General features: G+C 42.5%; 2 protein-coding genes across 15 annotated transcripts in view; one reads left to right on the top strand and one right to left on the bottom strand.

The window, feature by feature from the left end:
- Positions 1–41: 41 nt before the first annotated feature.
- Positions 42–8866, top strand: GABARAPL2 (GABA type A receptor associated protein like 2). The gene is made up of 4 exons (XM_075161785.1): positions 42–384; positions 720–775; positions 6043–6215; positions 8285–8866. The coding sequence occupies exons 1-4, from the start codon at positions 351–353 to the stop codon at positions 8373–8375; spliced, it is 354 nt and encodes a 117-aa protein (XP_075017886.1). The 5' UTR covers positions 42–350; the 3' UTR covers positions 8376–8866.
- ADAT1 (adenosine deaminase tRNA specific 1) overlaps positions 6944–23014 on the bottom strand; it is a 32736-nt gene continuing 16665 nt past the window's right edge. For 8 of the 14 annotated variants that reach the window (XM_075161769.1, XM_075161763.1, XM_075161766.1 and 5 more), the window contains 2 exons: positions 20939–21025; positions 10048–13271 (listed from right to left, as the gene is read on the bottom strand). In XM_075161769.1, coding sequence (XP_075017870.1) covers positions 13139–13271; positions 20939–21025 — 220 coding nt within the window. In that variant the 3' untranslated portion in view covers positions 10048–13138. Of the gene's footprint in view, positions 7063–8513; positions 9153–10047; positions 13272–20938; positions 21026–23014 lie in introns of those variants that run through there. The other 6 variants (XM_075161764.1, XM_075161768.1, XR_012675447.1 and 3 more) reach the window with 5 other exon arrangements.

The raw sequence follows: 23014 nt of genomic DNA, 5'->3' as shown, positions 1-23014 counted from the left end.
GGAACAGCAGGAGGACGGAGACGGGGACACCTGCCGCGGCGGCGGAGCCCGTGGTGCGGCTTTGAGCGCCCCGGGAACGCCTCGGGCGGGACCGACGCGTGGCCTCGCACCCGCCACGTGACTGCATGCCCGGATGCTACAGCCCCGCCCCTCGATCCCCCGACCGGAAGCGCTGGGTTTCGGGTAGTTGCTAGGGAACTGGCGAGCCGGAAGTCCCGCCTGCCGAGCCGTGGCTGTTTTTGTTGTGACGGGGACTGTGACAGCGACAGGCCCGGCCGCCCAGCACGAGCCCCCGCCCGCCCACACACGGGCCTCGCCGCCGCTGGCTCCGTTTCCCGCCGGCCCGCACCATGAAGTGGATGTTCAAGGAGGACCACGCGCTGGGTAAGGCTGGGCCCGGGCCAGGCGCTGCCCGCTGGCGGCCCTGCCGCCCTCCGTCTCCTGTGTCGCCATCTGCCCCGGGGCCTCCCGACTCTGCGTGCCCCGGTCGGCTCCCGGAGCAGGTCGTCTTGTCTCTGGGCGGACAGCCGCCTGCGGCCCTCGCCGAAGGGTGGCGCGATGCCCGGGGACGGCCTCCCTGAACGGCTGGAGACCCGCTCGGCGGGGCCAAGACGGCCGCAGTCCCCGCAGGCTCCCGTCCCTGCGGGCTCTGCCCTCAGTGCCTGGGACACTGGCGATACAATTGCTATGCAATGACTAATTACGAGTTTTGTTCACAGAGCACAGATGTGTCGAGTCGGCAAAAATCCGAGCCAAATACCCTGACCGTGTCCCGGTGAGTAACCAAGCCAGCTTCATCTGAGTACTTAGAGGCAAAGGTGGATAAGCTGTTTGCATCCTGCCCTCTCCTCTTTCATCAGATCCTACTAAGTAAATTCATTTTCCCTTTTGTGTCCTTAGATGTTTTAAAGAGGCCCCAAACACATCTAACTAATCCACCATTCCCTCCTCTGCCCTAGTGCATATTGACAAGTAAGCGAGAGTGCCTGACTTTCTAACCACTTTCCAGGCATGTTTATGGTTTATCAAGTGTCCTGGTTTCTTCTAATGGCAATTATATCCCAGCAAATGCCTTCAGTGCCTTGAGGATTCATTCTGTGCCTGATCCCAAGAAAGATCATAAATTCTTTAAACCTTGACAATCTTCCATCCTGGCTATATGAGGAAGGTGATTTTCCCTCATGTATTCCATGCCTATAACCAGTCGTATCCTGGTGGATCTCCCCGTGCACCACAAACCCTGTGAACCAGTGCAAGGGTGACCCCCTCCTTTCTGCATTAATACCTACCTACCTGCTAAATAGTGAATGACCTCTCTTCTCCACTCCGCAATCAGGTTTATCGTGTTTCCGTCAGTGAAATGACCACTGTTATGTAACAGCTAGCAACACGTCCACATTCTCAACTTACCTGCTTGTGAGTAAAATTTCCCACAGCCCATCTGACCACATGCCAGTTAGTGCCACTCCTATCTGACCTTTTGGTAAATAACTTACCCATTAGACAGTGCAGCCCAGAGAAGAACCTCTAATCCCATTGACTTTCTCTGCTGCTGAGTTGCACCTAGTCACAGCATATTCTCCAGTTGCAGTCTGGCAAGCTGATCCAATCCTTGCCATTCTCTGCTTGGCTAACTACCCCCTCATATATAGACTACAGCATGCTAGCATGCTAATGACCATACATCTCCACAAATATCCATTTGTCCGTTTCAAGAATATCTTTCATAACCCTAGGGGAAAAAGAGACATTGAAACTCATAGTGTGAATCAGAATTACATGATGCTGTATCAGGAATGGACAGCAAGGTGTGAATGGATACAGGAATTAAATCTCAAATTGCAGTGTGATGCTTTGGGCCAATCCATGTTTTTTGCCCGATTATTCAGATTGAGCCATGTATCTTTCACAAAATAGTTGGTATCAAATATATTTTTGGCATTTAATAGTCAAAAGTGTTTTTCAGACTTAATGTATGTTTCCTGCTTTCCAGGTTATAGCCTGCATCCAGAGTGACATAGGTCAAAGTGACTTCAATTCTCAGCTGCTGTATCTGTCTACCTGGATTTAGAGATGTTTCAGTGGTTCAAACCTATTAAGATAATATATGAACAGTCTGCCTCTATCCTAGGCTAGACCTTTTAGGAATAAAATGGGAGGTGAAAGAAATTCATGCTTGCTAAGCACTGCAATTTTAAATTTGCCTGGGGAATCAAGTGGTCTAAGGGTTAAAGTTTTACTAGAAGCAGTTCACCAACAGCCTTGACTTCCAGTTATGACAGTTTCTGCATTATGAACCTAAAATGCCTTGTGTGTTATTGTAAAAAAAAAAAAAGTATCAGTTGTTAAGGCTTCAATATTCCTTTTAGGCTGTTCTTGGTCCTCTTTACAGTTCCCTCATACTAAATGGCAAGGGGCAGCTACTATGCCCTCCTTCTGTTTCTGTAAGGCAGAGCTGAAGAAATTATAAGTAGTCTCTCCAGATCATAAGATAGCATATTTTGTAAATTTACTTGAGCATTACTTGTATGCTGTAGCAATGGGGAATGCAGAGCTAAGGAATGGATTCACTGGAACCTCTTGTAAGCCTTATTTCCCCACGTGCTGCATTTTTCCTTCAAGAATTAGCCTTGGAGCAATAAGCGTCAGGTCCTTTCCACAAGTAATACTTAATTCTCCTTCCTCCTGTACCTGTTGCTTTTTGTTTGTGGCCATCTTGCCACCTGCAATCAATTTCTGATGTCCTAACATATGAAGTAAGAATGTCAGTTCAGCATAATACAAAGCAGAATAGCATCAGTGAGTCGTACCTTGACAACAGAAACATGGTGGAACAAACAATATGCCTTAGAATGCAGTTATATTCAGAATAACACGTTAAAAAAAAATATCTGGTTTCCAGTGATAAAATCAGTATGTTATTGCAGACCTGAGTCTACAGACATCCTAAAATAGTGATTAACATAGGCAGTCTTTTTTCAAAGTTGCAAACAAAAGCCTGTTAATGCTGCAAACATCATCTTCTCTAGGCATCTCTGCTTGGGTTCCTACCTGCTTTCTGTTACCAAATGCTCCCAGTGTAGGCAGAGAATAGCCAAGTTCCTATGGTGGCCTAGTAGCATAAGCATGGGTTGTGATTATTTTTTTTATTCATATATAGCTAAAACCTACACATAATTAGTATGGCTTCACTGCCCATCCTCTAACTTCATCCAATCAACTGAAGCTGTAATCATGTAGTTTTTAATATCAGATGCATACATTGCTGGATTATCTGGCAGTATGTCTGGTACAGCAGAGGCACACAGACAAGAACACATCATAGCACCTTTCTGGTGATTTGGTGGAGTGCTCAACTGCCATCCTTGGCAGGCCAGCTGGTATTCCAGAGCGTACTGCAGCCATGCTTCATTTCTTTTCCTTGAGGCATTGTTGAGCCTGGCTAAAATGTTTGGTGGCTAGCTGTGGGAAGTCAATAATCATTGCTGGATTAATTACAGAAATGCAGAGAGCATGGATGTCAAATCAAAAGCAGTACTGCAAAGCGCTGTCAAAAAATGAACGTGCTCTATGGCCAGCTAGAACCTTGCATTATACCACAGTTCACACTGCAACTCTATCAGAGTTTTGACTGTATTCAGATATAACACGGCATCTTCAACTCTGCACTGAGTTACCTGAAGTATGCACATGCCTCTTACTTAGCATGACAGTTTCTGACATACTGGTACGTGTTGTGTAATGGTACAGTATGCTGCATAGATGAATACAAAAGACTTCAGAGAGAAAAAAAAAGGTATTAATGAATACTCTAATGCTCTAGATGGAAGCCTGAGAGCCATTTTGGCATCTCTGGCTTGTCCACAACAGGTGAAATGGCAGATTAGATACTAGGCTGGTGGTTCTCCCTCTCATTTACCTAAATACTGATTTTTTAGCTTCAGTGTTACTGAAATTTATTTCTAACATTTCTTCCTTTTTTTTTCCTTTTGCTATACACCGTATCAAGGCAGTTGGTTCTGTCATCTGTTAGGAGCAACTTGGGTCATTGTTTAAAGAAGACAGTTAAGTTGGAAGGGTGGAGATGGTGTGTATATTAAACCTGTATTTCTTCATATTGTGGGATTTTATTTAGTCATATGACAATTTAAAATGCTTGTTGCAAACTAGAATTCTGTGTAACACAAGATTTCAAGCAATGATGGTCACACTTGCATGTCCTATGAGGAGCGGCTGAGGACTCTGGGTTTGTCTCGTTTGGAGAGAAGGTGGCTGAGGGGCAACCTCATTGCTCTCTGCAGCTTCCTGAGGAGGAGACATGGAGAAGGAGCTGAGCTCTTCTCCCTGGGATCCAGGGACAGGACGCCTGGGAATGGTTCAAAGCTGTGCCAGGGGAGGTTCAGACTTTATATTAGGAAGCATTTCTTTACAGAGAGGGTGATCAAACCCTGGAACAGGCTTCCTAGAGGTGGTCAATGCCCCATGCCTGTCAGTGTTTAAGAGGCATTTGGACGATGCCCTTAATAACATGCTTTAGTTTTTTGGTCCGCCCTGAAGTGGTCAGGCAGTTGGACTAGATGATCATTGTAGGTCCCCTGCAACTGAACTATTCTGTTCTATTCTGCTGTCTTTTTATATTGTGACAGTGACAAAAACAAAATAAGCAGTATCTGTACAAAGGGAATGGACTTCCTCAGATCACCTTCGCTCAGGTACCAGCGCCACAGTCTAGTTGAATTTTTCATGACTCCACTACAGCTGAAAGGGGCAAGGAAGGAATATGGTTAAATGGATTCCTCAGTTTGTCACTATCAACTGCAGTAAGTGAGAAGACAGAAGCCCTGGACTCCTTCCTTCAATCACCAATTAGTTTTCAAGCTGCCTGTGCTTTGAATGTCTCAGCAGAAGCCAATTCCTCTCTTGCTGCTGCCCCCCAAGCCTTTGTCAGAGAATACACTATTTTTCAATAGTGCACATGGGGAACTTCAGAACATTTTGAAAATTAGTTATATTTAAACACAATAGGACGTTTCTGTCTTGGTATGAATAAATCACAGAACAGTTGAGGTGGGAAGGGACCTTTGAAGGTCATCTGGTCCAACCCCTCCCTTCTAAAGCAGGGCCACCTACAGCCAGCTGCCCAGGACCATGTCCAGATGGCTTCTGAGTATTTCCAAGGTGGGAGACTCCACAACCTCTCTGGGTAACCTCTGCCAGCGCTCTGTCACCCGCACAGTATAAAAGTGTTTCCTGATGTTCAGAGGGAACCCCCTGTGTTTCTGTTTGTGCCCACTGCCTCTTGTCCTGTCACTGGGCACCACTGAAAACAGCCTGGCTCCATTTTCTTTGCACTCTCCCTTCAGGTATTTATACACATTGATAAGATCCCCCTGAGCCTTCTCTTCTCTAGGCTGACAGTCCCAGCTCTCCCAGCCTTTCCTCAGGAGAGATGCTCCAATCCCTTAAACATCTTTGAGGCCCTTTGTTGGACTCTCTCCATTACGTCCATGTCTCTCTCTCGTACTGAGGAGCCCGGAACTGGACACAGCACTCCCAGTGTGGCCTCACCAGTGCCAGTAGAGGCGAAGGATCACCTCCCTGGACCTGCTGGCAATACTTTGCCTCATGCAGCTCAGGATACCATTAGCCTTCTTTGCTGCCAGGGCACACTGCTGGCTCATGTTCAACTTGGGGTCCACATTGCAGTAATTTCATATCATCGGTGTACAGAAAGTTATAAGACGCATATACTTTCCTGTCACAGTTTCTTTTAGGCGTATTGCATCTTTTTACCCCATGACTGTCAGCTGCAGGCATAGGAAGCTTTGAGCCATCGTGTATATGAATGTAGGTTTCAGTGCAGTTGTAAAATCAGATTTTACAGTGCTGAGCCAGTGCTACCTCTCATTTGGTTGTGGTCAAGAAACCTTTTTGTTCCTCCCCTCTGCTCGGTGTTGTAAGCCTGTACCAGCAAGCGATTTACCGAAGTTGTCTGTTCATACCAACCCTGAAAAGCCTGACCTTCACACCTGTGCTTTACAGGTCATAGTGGAGAAGGTCTCAGGATCTCAGATTGTTGATATTGACAAGAGGAAGTACTTAGTTCCATCTGACATCACTGTGGCCCAGTTCATGTGGATCATCAGGAAGAGGATTCAGCTGCCATCTGAGAAAGCAATATTCCTCTTTGTAGACAAGACTGTCCCACAATCCAGGTGAGAAGCTATTCACTTGGTGTTCAGAAGCATCTCAACAAGCCTGTGCGTATCAGAGGGACAGTAACTCCCCTCTTTGACGCTTATTTGGTGATTTTAGGAGGTGTTTGATTACCTCTTAATCTCACCACGATAGGTTTTTTTCTTACAAGTTTGATAAACATCTTATTTCTTGAGCTAAGCTGAAAGGAAAGGTGACTGAAAAATATATTATGATTTACTTCCATGGGAAGAGGGTGAGCTCTGGAATTATTATGATATCTTTGGTTGAGTGCAAGAACGTTTACATCATCAATGTCAAAAAAAAAATCATTCTCAACGTAACAAAAAAGTTGCATGTTAAATACTCAAAAGCAAACTTCATCAACTATTCTGAAAAAAAACATTAACCTGTCTGCTTACAAAGAAATTATGACGTTACAAACTAGTTGCTCTTACTTGTTTTAAAAATTACTTATTTTCTTCTATAAACACAAAATGCAAAATGACTATAGAAAGGTTTTTCACATTGCTTTTATAAAGGAATAAGTTTCATTGTTGTCTGCTACATACAGAATAATGTATAGCAGAAGCAGCTACTACAACTACTTTCTATACGACATACTTTAATAGTATTTGAGGAAATAGTACGTCATGATGTTACGTGCCTTAGATATATTATTATTAATCCTTACCTGTGTAAGAGTAACAGTTCCTCCAGGTAACCTGTCCAGACTCAGTTAGGAATATTTTTATTTACTTTGTGATACACAATAGCGACCTGTGAGAACCAACTTTTTCTGCTTGCTTGCTTCTGAGAGTATTAGGAATGCCTATATGTCATCTTCTTAACAGTGCTGTAGAACTGCTAGGAACAGGGAAGAAAAAGAAAGTGCACATTGTCTCATCTTACATGTTCATGATGAGATGTCACATCTCTGCTGGAAAAATAGGGCCTTGAACCTTCACTATTAATGCAAAAATGGTAACTTGTTAACAGATAAACAAAAATCTAATCTGTTAATGGCTCTGCTCCTCTCATAGGCAGAGTTCATTACATAGAACACTAACTCTTGACATCCTTCTCTCCTCATCCAGAAGTTTATCTACTACTCACCAATTCCCTTCCATTTCAAGTACTGCCTGCAACTCTTCCCAGCTCCTCTCTTGGGTAAAAAGCCATGATCATTTTTGCTATTGCTCACATTCAGTCTGCGTCTTTCCATTCACTAGCCTTTTCTCAGTTTTGGGAAGTCAGACAAAGGTGAGCTGAGGAGGCATCATTTGTGCAACTGACTGATGTCAACTGCCCGTTTCATCTGTAGATAGATGGTTGGAGCAGTTGTACTGGCCAAGTAATTGCTGGGGTTTCTTTTTGTTTTCAAAATACAGACATTGCCCTAAAGACCGCAGCTGCTTAGACTGTGAAGGGCCACATGCCTATTCAGTTTAAGAAAATTTTCATTTGATCAAACTTATCCACTGAAAAAGTACTACTTTCTGGCTAACTTGTAATTATTGCCCACGCATTTTGGTACTAGCACTATTTTAAGTCATCACTTTTTAACAATATAGAAAACAAAGCTTTTACTCCCCCAAACAACCTGGACCTCAAAGAAAGAGTCCAAAAAGCACAAGTTTGATAGACTTGAGACCAGCTGAACATTCACAACTACACCAGGTGGAGGAAGAAATGAGGTTGTTCACACAAGAAGCAAGACGTTAATGCAGCTGCATTCAAGGAAGGCGCTGTCAGGCTATTGCTCCTGGCATTAGTCACGGTATCAATAATGCATGATTCAGAACCCGAAATACATTCAGTGACTAATTTCCAATGAAATAAGGAAGCATTCTGACAAATGCATTTGTGAAGAAGTAACAAAAACCTAGACAGTCTGCAGAGAGCCCGGGATCATTTTGCTAACTCAGGAGTCAACTGCTTTTCATATATCCTCATTTTTGTATTTTAATTTACACACAGACTTACAAGTTTTAGCTTTTATTAATCCTTATTTATGTGAGGTTCTAACTGATACTATTTGCAACTGTCATGATCCAAGCAAACAGTTTCTCTTTTTTTCCCCTTCAAGCTTAACTATGGGACAACTTTATGAGAAGGAAAAGGATGAGGATGGATTCTTGTATGTTGCCTACAGTGGAGAGAACACATTTGGTTTCTGAATGGTGGGTCTTGGCTACTATACCATCCTGCTGTGTATCTTGTAAATAGCTGATCATTTTTTGTTCTGACATCCACAGAAGTTCCTTCTATATACATGCATTTGTAACTGGATTTATTTCTTAATATATTGATAGGTCTTGTTTTATTAGACTGTTAAATTATCAAAAAAAAGTTTTGTTGTTTTTGTGCATTTTTTTTCTCATGGCTATGAATTCCCAGAGCCTCACTGCTTTGGGGATACATTTGATGACATTGATTAAAGAATAAAGTGAAGTAGTTGGGCTACTAAAACATGAACAGAAGAATATGCATTTATTCTGTTTTGAGGTGTTAGTTTAAGAAAAATAAAAACAGTAAATTAGTATTGGGAACACTGGATTTGCTAGCTTATCCTAAGCAGGAGCAAGATGCTGATCATGTTGAATTGAGCTATTATGTTCCTCTTTCTCAATTAACAAACAAGTACAATAAAAATTCCTGTCACAAAAGAGCAGTGCTGTCATTTCTTTACCTTAATTTTGGACAGAAACTTATACATCACATTTACTTGACACTATACAGCTGCTTTTATTATTTACTAGACCTTTTCAACCTTTAGTATGTACAGCTTTTCAACCTTTAGTATGTGGATGATGATACAAGGAAGAAACAAGGAGCGATCTGTAGGTTCCAAAACCAATACCTTCAGAGCTACTGGATCTCATCAGGAGAAGAGCTATGCTTGCCCGCAGGCTATCAATGGAGGAGTAAATACCATGGGATTTGGAAAGTAGGACCTAGGTGACAAAAGCATAGCATGTAAGGAAAGGGCACCTAGGAGAAGGAATGATACAAATAGGAGACTAGAGAGCCGGAGAACTGGAAGGTATAATTTGTACATGAGTTACTGCAGAGAGAGAAATAATTGGTAAGGGGTTCAGATTAAAACAGTTGCACGAGCAGCTCCAAAAAAACCAAAACCCCCAAAAAACCCAGCAATAGCTGTGTTACAGGTAGTTATATAAATATATGCGTCCTTTCCAAGTAAAAATTCTGTAGATATTGTAAGGACATTACAGAACCAAGTACATGAAAGAACAGCTTTACTATACAGCTGAGTGGTGTGGCTGACACGCCTGAGGGACGGGATGCCATCCAGAGGAACGTGGACAAGCTCAAGAAGTGGGCCTGTGTGAACCTCATGAGGTTCAACAAGGCCTAGTGCAAGGTCCTGCACCTGGGTCGGGGCAACCCCCAGTATCAATACAGGCGGGGGGATGAAGGGATTGAGAGCAGCCCTGCCGAGAAGGACCTGGGGGTACTGGCGGATGAAAAGCTGGACATGAGCCGGCAATGTGCACTCACAGCCCAGAAAGCCAACCGTATCCTGGGCTGCATCCAGAGCAGCGTAGCCAGCAGGGCGAGGGAGGGGATTCTCCCCCCTCTGCTCTGGTGAGACACCACCTGCATGCTGCATCCAGCTCTGGGGTCCTCAGCACAGGAAAGACATGGACCTGTTGGAGCGGGTCCAGAGGAAGGCCACAAAAATGATCAGGGGGATGGAACACCTCTGCTATGGAAAAAGGCTGAGAGAGTTGGGGTTGTTCAGCCTGGAGAAGAGAAGGCTCCAGGAAGACCTTATTGTGGCCTTTCAGCACTTAAAGGGGGCTTATAAAAAAGATGGGGACAGACTTTTTGATGATTTCTTCCATGATTTTTTTATTACCTTTTATTACTGGAAAACGTTCTGTTTCCTTTAGGCTGAAACTTAACAGTTTGTCTATGGTTATCAAGTAGTATTTTTTGCTAGCTGTTAACAAGAAAGTACAAAATGTAACTTACAACTGCTAGATAAAGCTAATTACATGATAGCATATAGATATATCTAAACAAAACAAGGGAAGATGAAGTTTTATTCCCAACGTTATGATGGCGGTGACTTTTGGAATACCCTTCATAAGCCTCTAAAAAAACCACATAACTACTCTCTTTAACGTCTCTGTAATTATGAGTTTAGATTTAGGAGCCCAGGTACACAAGTAATTCCAGAGAATGCAAGGATAAATGTTCTACAGCAGTACCTTTACTTTTCATCTGCAGATGCACTTAAAATGGCAATAAAACAGCAAGAGATTTCCTTTTGAAATGCATAGATGAAATGCATCTCTTTAGATAGTACAGTCACTCTTGTAAAATTATTGAAAGCATCTGAGTCCTATATGATCTTCACTTTCTATTAACCCTTCAGGACTGGGAAGGCATTTCAGTTTATACACTGGACAGAAAACAAAGAAATACCTCACTATTCCTACAGCAACACTTCTACATCACCTATCTTTAAGCTAACTTGAAATGTCATCTCCGATATAATTAAACGAGTACTAGATGAATTTAGATTGTCTTTCCTCAAAAATTATCTTGTTTCCACCTGTAAACCACTGCTGCAACCCTCCTATAACAACATTATCAGATTCTCGGGGTGGTTTTGCTTTGAGAGAAGGAACTGCTAGGCCCCTCAACTACATCCAGCTCCCAATTTTACTCCAACACCTTCCTTCCTTCCTTCCCAACAGTAGCTTCCCAGAAGTAAGTCACACTTCATTTCCATACTCACACCTTAAGCATGTTCTGCAGGTGTGGTTTCATAACCAGCTAATAGTTTGTACCAACTGAAAGGAAGCCTGGCTCCACCTCCTCCTGCCCTCAACAGCGCAGCGCTAGCTCTTCCTTTCCTCCGATGCTTACTGGGCTTATTGCAAAGCTGATTTAACTCCTAGTGAAAAGCTACACATTGTTTTGGGCTCACAGTTTGTTTTTCTACAAAGACAGCAATATGAATAGTCTTCAATTACTCTGAATGTACTGGGATCAGTAAGCACTCCAGCCTGTGTAAGGTGAGCGGTGAAAGTACACTGCGAAGATCAAAACCTTGCTTTTTCAAAGGTAGTTGTCTCATGGATGCAGCCTCCAGCTCAAACAGATTGTTTACTTTCTCGCTTGGACAAAAACACTTGTTTCTATGCTCTGGTTTTGACTTCCTTAAAGATAAGCAGGCGGTCTGCCCTGCCTTCTTACTGATTGAAAACAGAATGATTTTTCCAATAGTGAAGCTGTTAAAGACATCCCACTCAAAATAAGGATTACAGCTTCTCTGTTTGGCAAAAAGGGACCATCAGTCCCCATACTCGTTTAGGAAAGTCAAGGACCTACCTGGGTAATACCAATATGCTCTGTAGAGCATTTTACACATGCCTTGGGAATCTCAGTGCCCTTACATGCTCTGCTGCTCCCATTACCAATTGTTTGGTTGTCCTCATTAACCATGAACTGTGGGTACTTCATTCCCCCTACTTCACTCCCCCAACTCTGCTCCCCTGTGGCAGAGTCTCTGCATTCTACTGTCCTCCCTACGCCTTGCCTATCTCTGTTTTTCAGCACATCAGCTATTCCAGTGCAAAGGAGTGATACAAGCTTGGAACATGTCAACTGCTACCTTCCAGGGGCAATTCTTCCAAAGATCTGCTAACAATGATGAAAGTTTAGTTTGCTACCTCTTCCAAAAGCAGAGATTGTGTTCTCTCTTCTCTCTGCATTTTTCCCTTCTGATTTTTAGATCGGTTTCTTAGTACTGCCTACAGCATTTCCTGACATTTTGGAATTAAACAGATGCAACATTTAAATACTTTCAATCCCAGAAATACCATCCAGTTGAGTATAAGATCCTGCAGGCTTAGTCCCTCAGCCTTTTAAATGCTGCTTTGTTTTAGCTCCTTCCCTCTCTTTGTGTATTCACTGACTCACTCTAGGCTTAAATATGTCCTCAACTCCATCCAAAAAATGAGGTTAGTACCAGTGTTCAGCACCTCTAAAACTACTTTTAAACCTGACAAGTAGCAGAAAGCAGCAGTCTACAGTTCACAAGTATTTTACAAATGCACAGGAAAATCTTACCAGGAACAATCTCTCCTAGCAGCCAGGCTCAAATTTTAGGGAAGAGTTAAAAGAATTTACATCATATAACTGCTCATCTGAAAACTAGTCTGATGCCAAGACTACAGAACAACTAGCCTTATGTAACCCATTTTAATATTGCAGCTGGATAGGAAATGGGAACATTCCAGTCTGGTCAGCAGGTTCTCTACAGACCTTGTTGATTAACAAAGGGAAACTAGGTATGTTAAGGTATAGTTTCTGCAAGATTTCAGGGAAGGACAAAGGTAAACTCCAGGAGCCTGGAAATTTACTGGTTATCTCTTTAGGTACACTACAGGACTCTGCCCTTGCAATGCTATTTGCTTAATTACAATAACTGCTATCATTTCTCTTCAGCAGTTCACCCTGTAGCCCATCTGCAATGGCATCTGGCCATTTTTCATCCTCTGATGAGTAATGCAAGTCACCTTTCTCCATAATCCCCTGCCGTCTACAAACACATACAATGACTCCCCCCTCACCAATACAACTGGTCTTTCTGCATGCTAGTGCTGGATTTGAGAGGATAGGCTTATACACACATAATTCAAGTTCTCTCTTTCTTTTGGAGGCATGTTGTTTCATGCAGCTCAGAACTTTAAGTCTGCAATGATCCTTCTCTATATTTCAATAAAAAGGGGGCTTCAACTCAACCAAAATAAAGACTTCTCTAAATTGCTTTCCTTTTCACTCCTGCCACCTTACAGCACAGTAACTAGAGGACATCTTTTTCTGGCCCTTGAACTGCAGAGGTATCTGCTGTGCATCAGGCCTTATTTACAGGGCTGGATTTACATATCCGCATGTATTCTCATGTGAAGTGCAGGTATTCCTTCGCATTCTTGATCCAACCTGGCAGGGCTTGGCTACGCAGCACTTTCCAGGCTTCTTGATAATTTAATGCAGCTTCCTTGTAGTCCCAGTAGGTTTCTAGAATCTTCATTCTGAAAGAAAATGCACAACAACAAAAATATTTCTATTATCCTATTGGATGTAACGTCACAAAATGAAAAAAAACAATCAGACATCTAAGAACGTGATGATGCCCTATGAGCTCTTTCATGCTGCTAAGTGAAATCCTCTTGTGCTTCTAGGGAGACTTGGAGAGGCCCAGGCCCTGAAGCTACTGTATCTAGACATAGTCAGCAGTCTTACAAAAGGAAGCAAAACAACTCCTCTACCACACTTCATACACACTCTCTAGCAATAGAAGTGTTTGACTGTGTGACAATAGGTTACAGAAAACTTCCATTATAGCAAAAAATGTCGAAGCAAAGCAGAAAAGGTGGCTAGAGATAGGTGCTTTGAATTGGGTGGAAGTAGCCTTGGTTTGCTAGAAGAATGGATACAATTGGACAAGGACAAACACGACAGTTGTTCTTTTCCAACACAAAATAATGGGGAAGAGTGAGACAAAGGAGAAAATTTTTTTTTTTATCTTCTCCCTAAAGCAAAAGAGACTCAGCAGTTTTGGTGCTCTGTTCCCCTTCTTCATGTAGCATCTGCTCCCTACAATGTCAGCAAAACCATTAGTCACTCTGCTGAGTGCATTATACCATTGATTTTCAAAACAGGGAAATTCAGGTCTAGAGTATCTGAACACAAGTGCCTCTAAGACAATTTCATCAAGACTTTTTTCCTTTCCTTGCATTCTTTTCCCAGCCTCTTTCGTCTCCCTTTGCCAAACAGTCTGTCAGCCACATGTGGCACGTCATGTTTATACACTCGACCCAATATGAAGGGAAGATCATAGGCAATATGACCTTTGTCAAGAAAGAGGAAGAGCCAAACTACTACATGAACCCTAATCTAAACAGTTTGAGAACCACTAACTTCCAGAACAGGCTTTCATGCTCAAAGGCAATATTGATCACCACCACCACCCCAAAAAACCCCAACAAACCCCCCAAAAAGTAACAGCAGACCATCAAAAGCTTTATTTCAGGCATTCAGCATTCTGCTGTAAACGTATTTCTAGAACACTGTGACATGCATAGCAAGCCATGAGATATTATCTATCCTGCAGACCTTAGATTCAGAAAGTGCAAGAACCTCCCTATGCCATTGCTGAACATGGGAGATACATACTCTTTTATAAACCTGCCTGCACTCTTGTCACAGCTAATCCATTTTGTTTTCTTTACCTCTTTTCACATTAATGAAACTCCATGAAACTAACCTCCGAGCTGCTCTGGAAAGTTCCATGGAAGGGCCCACTGGAACTCTCCTCCACCTGCCCAGTGGAACGGAACCCCATTATCAATGGTGGATCATGGTGTAGGAGCATCACCAAACAGGCAAAAGACCAGCAACTATCTGCATAAGCAGCATCAGGAAACAACACAGGTCCAAGAAGGGCCAAGGTCAACCCACCACAAGCAGCTCCAAATCCCTAGCACAGGCAAGCTGTTCCTTTCCCAGGTACTCCAACATGTACCTCAGACACGGCACAAACCACCTGTACCTTCTCCTCCACCTCAAAACCATTCTCTGGGGAGCAATATGCATGCTTACACACAAGGATAATGACTGAATCATTATTTGGGAAGAAACTCTCTTATGCTAGCACATTTCTTTGCACTTAAAGTACGTTCGACATATTTGCTTAAGACTTTGACCCTGCCCTTCTTCACTATAAATGCATCTAATGACTTAATTTGTCCTTTACCATAGAATAGCTAATATCAGATGCTGTTTACATCTTCAAACACAGCTACTTGTACTTATGAGGTCACATTTCGGATGGTCAAAGATCAAAAAAGAATTATGCAACACAGATTTTTGGACTGGCTCAATCTTGTTGAACGTGAAACAGCTGTTTTCCTTGCATTTGCTGTGGATGCACATATATAGATACAGATCCAGATATAGATAGATAGATATATTCCACCTGCCACTAAGCCAAGAGAAAGACTCCAATTTCTTCATTGCTTTTTTTCCTGAATCTGCTGGCAAATCAATGGCTCTTCAATTTAACTAAAACACATATGGGATTTTTCTAACCTAGATTACTCCAACAGACCTTTGTTTGGACACTGTTGCAGTAGACAGTAAGGTAAAACATAGCTAGCACAAAAGCAGGATAGACCGTAAGTAGCAGCTCAGTATTTTCACCCCACTGTAGCAGCTACAAGAGCACATGTGACCACAGTCTCTTGGGGTCTCATTCTCCAAGCAGACAACATCACTACAGGATTAACAGTAGATGCAACAGAAAGCTGCATTTTGAACACCTTCCTCAAAGAGCTGCGAAAATCAGATTTATTTAATTCATGCTCAACTTCTGCATTAAGCTTCTAAGAAATTTTCAACATATATATGGGAAAAATGCTTTCAAATTCCAAGTACATTACATCTGCCTAAAAACCTCACATGATTTGACTGTATCTCAGCTTTGGTTGGGCCATTGAGGCTCTGAGCATTAGCAATGAAGAACCTGTGACATTTTTTTGGCAGAAGTGAACATGAGCTTGCTGCCGCAGGCAAAGTCCAGTATAATCATATGATCTCCAGCCTATCCAGGTCTGCCTGACTACATTCCTTTTATGCTTCTCTTTACTACTCCAATCTTGCCCCTACACTACTGTGTAAGAGAGAGACAGAGTTATTCCAATGGCTGTGTGCCAAAGACGTGAGAAGTGATCCACAGATTTAATTCTGAAAGGCATCGCACTCTTGGAAAAAGCCTTACACAAATCACCATTATGCTTGAAAACATTCATGTGCTCAGCCACGTGCAAAGCTGAGCAGAAACAGGCTCACAAGCAAGGCAGCCTGCAAATAAAAGCAATACACTGGTGCAATACTTTCTTCTCAGCAACAAAGCCTACCTTTAACCCCGTATTCAGTTTCAAACACTTATATTCAACCCATAATGCACTTTTGAGATTACAGACATATTGCACATGAAAAATGTTGACATAAGCACAAGGCATCAACCAAAACATTACTCTTATACAAAAATTAATGAATCGCATCTAAGAGGGCAAAAGCTCACAGATCTTCAATATATGAAAATCCGTTGTGAATCCATAACAATGGGGGGCGAGGAAACCATACTTGACCTGATTCTATTAGCATCTTTTTCAACACCTCAGATAAAATGCAGTCATTGCAGGCAAACTTTGTAATTGATACCAATTGTTAAGAAGATACAGAACAGAGTGAGCTAACTCAATGAGTGAGTTCCACTCAAATACAACAAGTTTTAACAGTAATTAAGGTTTTGCAGCATTTGGAAGATTGTTACTGCATTGCTGTGTCTAGCTTGGGAGACCAGATTTTCAAAACATTATTGAAAAATTGGAAAATGAGCTTTGTGGCTTTTTCCAGTATCATCTGAGATGTGGAAAAAATGAATCATGAAGAGGAAAAGATGTAGAAGCTCAACAAAGTAATTAAAACAAAAAAAGATCAAGTCTTGAGATAATTATGATGGATAAGTGTTTTCATGGGGCAGAAAACACTACTTAATAAAAGGCTCTTCAATCTGGCAAAGACCTAACAAGCATCTGTGACGTGTAGTATAGAAAAGATTTTCTTAGTTAGATCAGAGACCTAACTGTCCCACAGGCCTCTGTGCAGTGGTAGGACCATCACAGGAATTGTTTAATGTACAAACTTTAAAAATAAAATTAAAAAGGGACTAGAAAATTGTAACAAAATTCTTGCCAAATGTGGTAGTTTTTTTTTTTTTAATTGGAGAACAGAAGTAACAGTGAAACTGCACCCCTCCCATGACAGTTACTTTCATGAGGCTGACACTTCCTTACAATTATCCTCAGTCACTGCAGCAGAAAATATTTAGCGGTCACCTGGCGGAATCCTTTTGTTTTTCACAAATGAACACTAGCAAAAAATCTTAAACATGAAGCCCAAGCGAAGGTTCTATACTTCAGTCTAGATATTTAAATCTTAAAGCCATCCGAAAGTCCTTGCACTTCTCTGTACGACAGCCCACCCCCTCCAACTAGGTGTCACCAGAACTGCGATTGTCCATGCTGCAGACTGAATGGGAAGGAGGAGGAAAGCACAATCTTAATTGTGAGGGCTCCTGACTACAATTTAAGAGAAAAGAGGATCAATCATCCATATAACAAGCCCAGCAAGAAACTCAGGGCAGGTTTACGTTACAAAGCCTCCCTTAGATTCAGACAAAGGATTGCACAGCCAGCCCACAAACAGCAATGCCTGGTGACTCTGTATGGTGGATGCCACTATATGACAAAAGAAGGCTTTCACTTCCTCAGGTGATGAACAAGGCATGTTTTTTTTTACCAGCAGGGAAAAAAAACAATGCAAAAAACCTCCTTCGCCATATTACCATCAAGTGACCTGTAAACAACAATAATACTGCAGAGGTTTTTACATAACAATTCAGATTAGCAATGGCACAACACTGCCCAACAGCATGTCATCATTCCTTTGACAGTGAGCATGGAAAACATGAAAAAAAAAAAAAAGATGGATTTATGTACCAGTAATTTCAAAACATTAACACAAAACAACATGTGAGAGGGAGTCAACAGAAGACAATGAAGTACGGCAGGTGGAGGTAAGAGGTTATAAAGAAACAAGTAACATTTTAGATAGTCTAGCTAGAGAGATGAGTGAGAATTTAAGTAAAACACAGAAGACTGAGATCACAGAAATTATCAGAAAGGAAGAAAGAAAGTGGGACAGCACAACATAGTACTATCTGGTTCTTGATGAAGAAGTAGCTAATGCCAGCCAAACACCACCTCCTTCTCACAGTCTCACCTGAAAGCAAATAAACTAAATCCTGAAAAAAACAACTGCTGAATGTTATGCTTAGCATTTTAGCTAAGCCACATCACTACAAATTCCTAAACTTACCTTTTAGGAGAGCCAGCAAAGTTCTGCCCCTAGTAGGCTCTCTACCTGTTCCAATTTAACAGTGCCTGCACCAATCCTCTGGAGAGAAGTGAAGAATGAAAGAGAAAGGAAGGCACAAAAAGCAGGAGAAGCGGCTTTAGACAGAGGAAAGAAGAAAACAGGAGAACATCAGAATGAGTATACTAGTTCCATGTAAAGCTTTATCTGCCCCAGTATTCTAGGTCTGACAATGCACAACAGTAGATGAAGGAAGGGTTAAGCAAAGAATGATCCCTGTCCTAATATACCCTACAACTACCAGACAAGCTGTTCAGCAAATTTGAAAGGACTACAGAATGAGATTCCCTTGATGGAGCAGAAAGGATGGGAGGCAAGAGACCAAAAAGTGGACTAGAAGAGGCAGGGCAGGAACTTGGGCAAAGTGGAAAAAGGGAACTGGGTGACAGCATAGCACTAGAGCCAACCATTTGTGGGAGGAGATAACAAGATACATTTGAATGGGAAGAAAATACAAAACTGGGAACAGTTAAATGCACAGGAGTTTACAGGAAACAATTTGAGAGCGTAGGATTTCTTATCGGAAGTCCACTCAAATTCAGACTACAAGGAGGAAAGGAAGAAAAAGGAAGAAAACACATCAGAATATTGTGTAGAAAGGGAAAAGGAAGAGGGAGGAAACAGCAATACACAGACATTTTTTATTTTCCTTTTGAAGTGAAGAGTAGGAAAAACAAAGACTTCAAAAGGAAAGCAACTGGACAAGCTGACTGGTGAGCTAGCACCTATATAAATAGAGTTTGTGCAGCCTAAAAATGATGCCACATCTGCAAATCAGCTGGACTTTGTCAGAGAAGCCCAGACAGAAAAATGGTAAAGGACAAAAAAGTCAAAGGAAATTACAAAGCCACTGGAGTCTAGAAAAGCCCTGAGGTGAAGTGACTTTATGCAAGCAGCACATGATCAGCACAATGAGTCACCTACCCAACAACACACCAGCTCACGCTCTATTCTGGGGAAATTACGATGGCTAAACAAGCAAGGACAAACTCCCACCCAAAAGAGGCTAATAATTTTATATTTAAAACTGTATTAAGGAGAAAGTGTATCTCTACTTATAGAAACAGTTGAAACGATTTCAGCAATAACATGGCTCATGTTGACATCAGAACTTTAAAATAGTTATGAGACTAGACACAGAAGGTAACCGCAATCTTTAATTCACAAAACTCAAAAGCAAGCGAGATCCAATAATTAAAGATCCAGGGTGCACTTACTTTGGCTAAGTTCATCTCATCTAATGTCTTGGTACCATGAAAGGCAGAAATGGCCTATCTCCCCTGCTTCCAGCCACACATACCTCCTACTTCCTTTGCACAGGTTTTACTACCTGTTTTAGCTTTCCATGAGCCAATTCAGCTCATTAGTCCAATAGAAAACACAGAAGGAAATTATTTTCTGCCACATTAGCTAGTTGAACCGGCTCACCGTGAGGTTGGAGAACTGCTACTGATACAAGGGAGAAAACAGGAATCTACAGCCGCAGGACAATCCCCATCAGCAGCTACAAGCAGTTAAATTAGCTCAACAGCTGGTATAATTGCATCCCAGAGCTGGTGAAATCACACCTGGAAATAAGTCTAAAATAAAATAAACCTTCCAAGGCAATGGATTTGGAACCTTCTACATGTCTCAGAATCTCTAAGCCAAAGTGAGAGATAAGTTTCTGTATACATGAAACTACGCCCTGCTCTACGGTAGCTATTTGGGCTGGAATACCACCAAATACGTAATGCACGTAATGCAATGCCAAACCGGATGATTACCACAAGAAACTCCAGCCTCATAAACCAAACTTGTTTCTAATAATATAAAAGAAACCTCCAAGTATGGCTTCCTCAGACAAAAGCTTCTTTCTGTTCTTTCCAGGAAGTCTCCATCTACATAATATATGCATTGCAGAAAGAGCCCTACACACTAGCTCACCTTACTACCTCTCATTCCATCATACACTTAGATGAAAAAAGATTTTAGTTTAGACTTTTCAAAAAAAAAACTGAACTCAAACTCTTTCTTCTTGTGAAACAAAGTGGCATTTGACAGAATTACTAAACACCAACCAGATATCAATAACCCCACAACAAGTTTTGGGATGGGGGGTTTGAACGCCACTAAGGGTACAGTGCTCCAGGCAGCTGATCTAACAGCTCATGTTTTCAAAAGAAAAGATACTACTTCCTCCTCACATCTCCCTCTCCACTCCTTCTTCCTCAGCTGTCCACTGCCACTTTCAGACAAGACCACTTTAACTCAGGAAAAAACCCCAAAATGTAGAGTTTTCTGCCAAGACAGCAAGTTGAAGAGGCTTACAGATGTGTCCAACAGACACCAGATCTAGTGCAAAAGAAGGGTAAGGCTCCACTGATCAGTAACAGAGTTTACACTTTTGAAAAGCAGTAAGCCTCCAGAAGAGATCAGCTGCCCCAAATTCTTACCTGAACTCCAAACAGACCAACCACCTGCAATTTCTTGTGTCTGTCATTAATACATGAGACACAATAGCTATTTCTCCAAGGAGGTGATTAAAAAAAACAAAAAGAGAGTCTTCCTAACCTGTCAAGCACATGCCATATTTTTCAAGTATCAAGTTCTAACAATGAACTTATCTAAAGTGAGATTCAGGAGCAGTATCACTGCAGTATTCTTGAGTTTCATTAAGATAAATTCACTCTTCTAAATATAACGAAAATGTCTTTACCGGAGAGTGTCTGGTAGATCCTCTTGTGAAATACTTGTCACCAGCTTTTGGAATGTGTGGAAGAGTTCCACTTTACAGATCTTGGATCTGATAAGAAAAAAAAAGAAATCGGAAATTCTGATGGAAAAAAAGAAATCAGCAATGCACTTCCTCTTACAGCTGACAGCAGTACATCCCAGCTGAACATTTTTTATAAAAAAAAATTATGTTCACTTCTCAAAGAACGTAAAAAGTTCTCCACAATTTAACTTTTCCTACCCCATTCAAGCTGCCTTTTCCCTTCGTTTTAAATCTTATATTGACAAACAGCTGCATTGCCCCATTGTCCTCGCCAGCACTCTGTCAGTTTGCGGAGAGAACATTTTAATATCCCCACATTGTCATCTGTGTGAGACTGCACCGTCATCAGCTCACAACTACAGTAAGGTTGAGCCAGAAAGACTAGTCCCCGAAGTGATCAAACAAGCACAGAAGGACTCCGAAGGCTTGTTCAAACTGACAAACTTTGTATTATTCAGAACAAATAAAAGAACCAGCAGAAATACCTGACACAATCCTGTCCTTTTCACAATGGTGACATGGACACATTCAGCAACAGCTGCAGGGCAGTTAAATATGAAGAGGCTCATCAAAAAATAAAGTGAGTCAAAGTTTTAAAGATACCATATGCATCTCTGTCAGCTTTAAGCCCTTCTCTTCCCCCAAAGAGAAGGCAACCGGAAGAACTGTTTATAAAGCATGGTTTGTTTTTGAAAGCCCCAGCTATTTTCTCTATTTAATTAAAAGGATAAAAGGAAAACTAGGGAAAATGTGGGCCCTCTCTGGAACGAAACGGGAGACCTGGTTATGGTCCTAGGGTATGGAGAAGGCTGAGGTACTCAATGACTTTTTTGCCTCAGTCTTCACTGGCAAGTGCTCAAGCCTCACCGCCCAAGCCGCAGAAGGCAAAGGCAGGGACTGGAAGAATGAAGAGCCGCCCACTGTAGGAGAAGAACAGATTCAAGACCATCTAAGGAACCAGAAGGTGCACAAGTCCATGGGACCTGATGAGATGCATCCATGGGTCCTGAGGGAACTGGTGGATGAAGTTGCTAAGCTGCTATCCATCATATTTGAGAAGTTGTGGCAGTCCGGTGAAGTTCCCACTGACTGGAAAAGGGGAAACATAAGCCCCATTTTTAAAAAGGGAAAAAAGGAAGACCTGGGGAACTACAGGCCAGTCAGTCTCACCTCTGTGCCTGGGAAGATCATGGAACAGATCCTCCTAGAAGCTATGGAGGCACATGGAGGACAGGGAGGTGATTCAAGACAGCCAGCATGGCTTCACCAAGGGCAAGTCCTGCCTGACCAACGTAGTGGCCTTCTATGATGGAGTGACTACATCAGTGGACATGGGAGGAGCTACACATGTCGTCTGTCTGGACCTATCTGTAAGGTCTTTGACACGGTCCCCCACAACATCCTTCTCTCTAAACTGGAGAGGTATGGATTTGATGGGTGAACTCTCTGGTGGACGAGGAATTGGTTGGATGGTTGCATCCAGAGGGTAGTGGTCAAAGGCTCAATGTCCAGGTGGGGATCGGTGATGAGTGGTGTCCTGCAGGGGTCCAGGACCGGTATTGAGACCAGTACTGTTTAATATCTTGATCGATGACATAGACAGTGGAATCGAGTGCACCCTCAGCAAGTTTGCAGACGACACCAAGCTGAGTGGTGTGGTTGACACGCCTGAGGGACGGGATGCCATCCAGAGGGACCTGGACAAGCTCGAGAAGTGGGCCTGTGTGAACCTCATGAGGTTCAACAAGGCCTAGTGCAAGGTCCTGCACCTGGGTCAGGGCAACCCCCAGTATCAATATAGGCGGGGGGATGAAGGGATTGAGAGCAGCCCTGCCGAGAAGGACCTGGGGGTACTGGCGGATGAAAAGCTGGACATGAGCCGGCAATGTGCACTCACAGCCCAGAAAGCCAACCGTATCCTGGGCTGCATCCAGAGCAGCGTAGCCAGCAGGGCGAGGGAGGGGATTCTGCCCCTCTACTCTGCTCTGGTGAGACCCCACCTACAGTGCTGCGTCC

This window comes from Calonectris borealis, chromosome 12 (genome assembly GCF_964195595.1).
Source record: "Calonectris borealis chromosome 12, bCalBor7.hap1.2, whole genome shotgun sequence".
Taxonomy (NCBI): domain Eukaryota; kingdom Metazoa; phylum Chordata; class Aves; order Procellariiformes; family Procellariidae; genus Calonectris; species Calonectris borealis.
The sequence above is the reverse complement of the archived record's forward strand: the minus strand, read 5'-3'. Positions and strand labels throughout refer to the sequence as shown.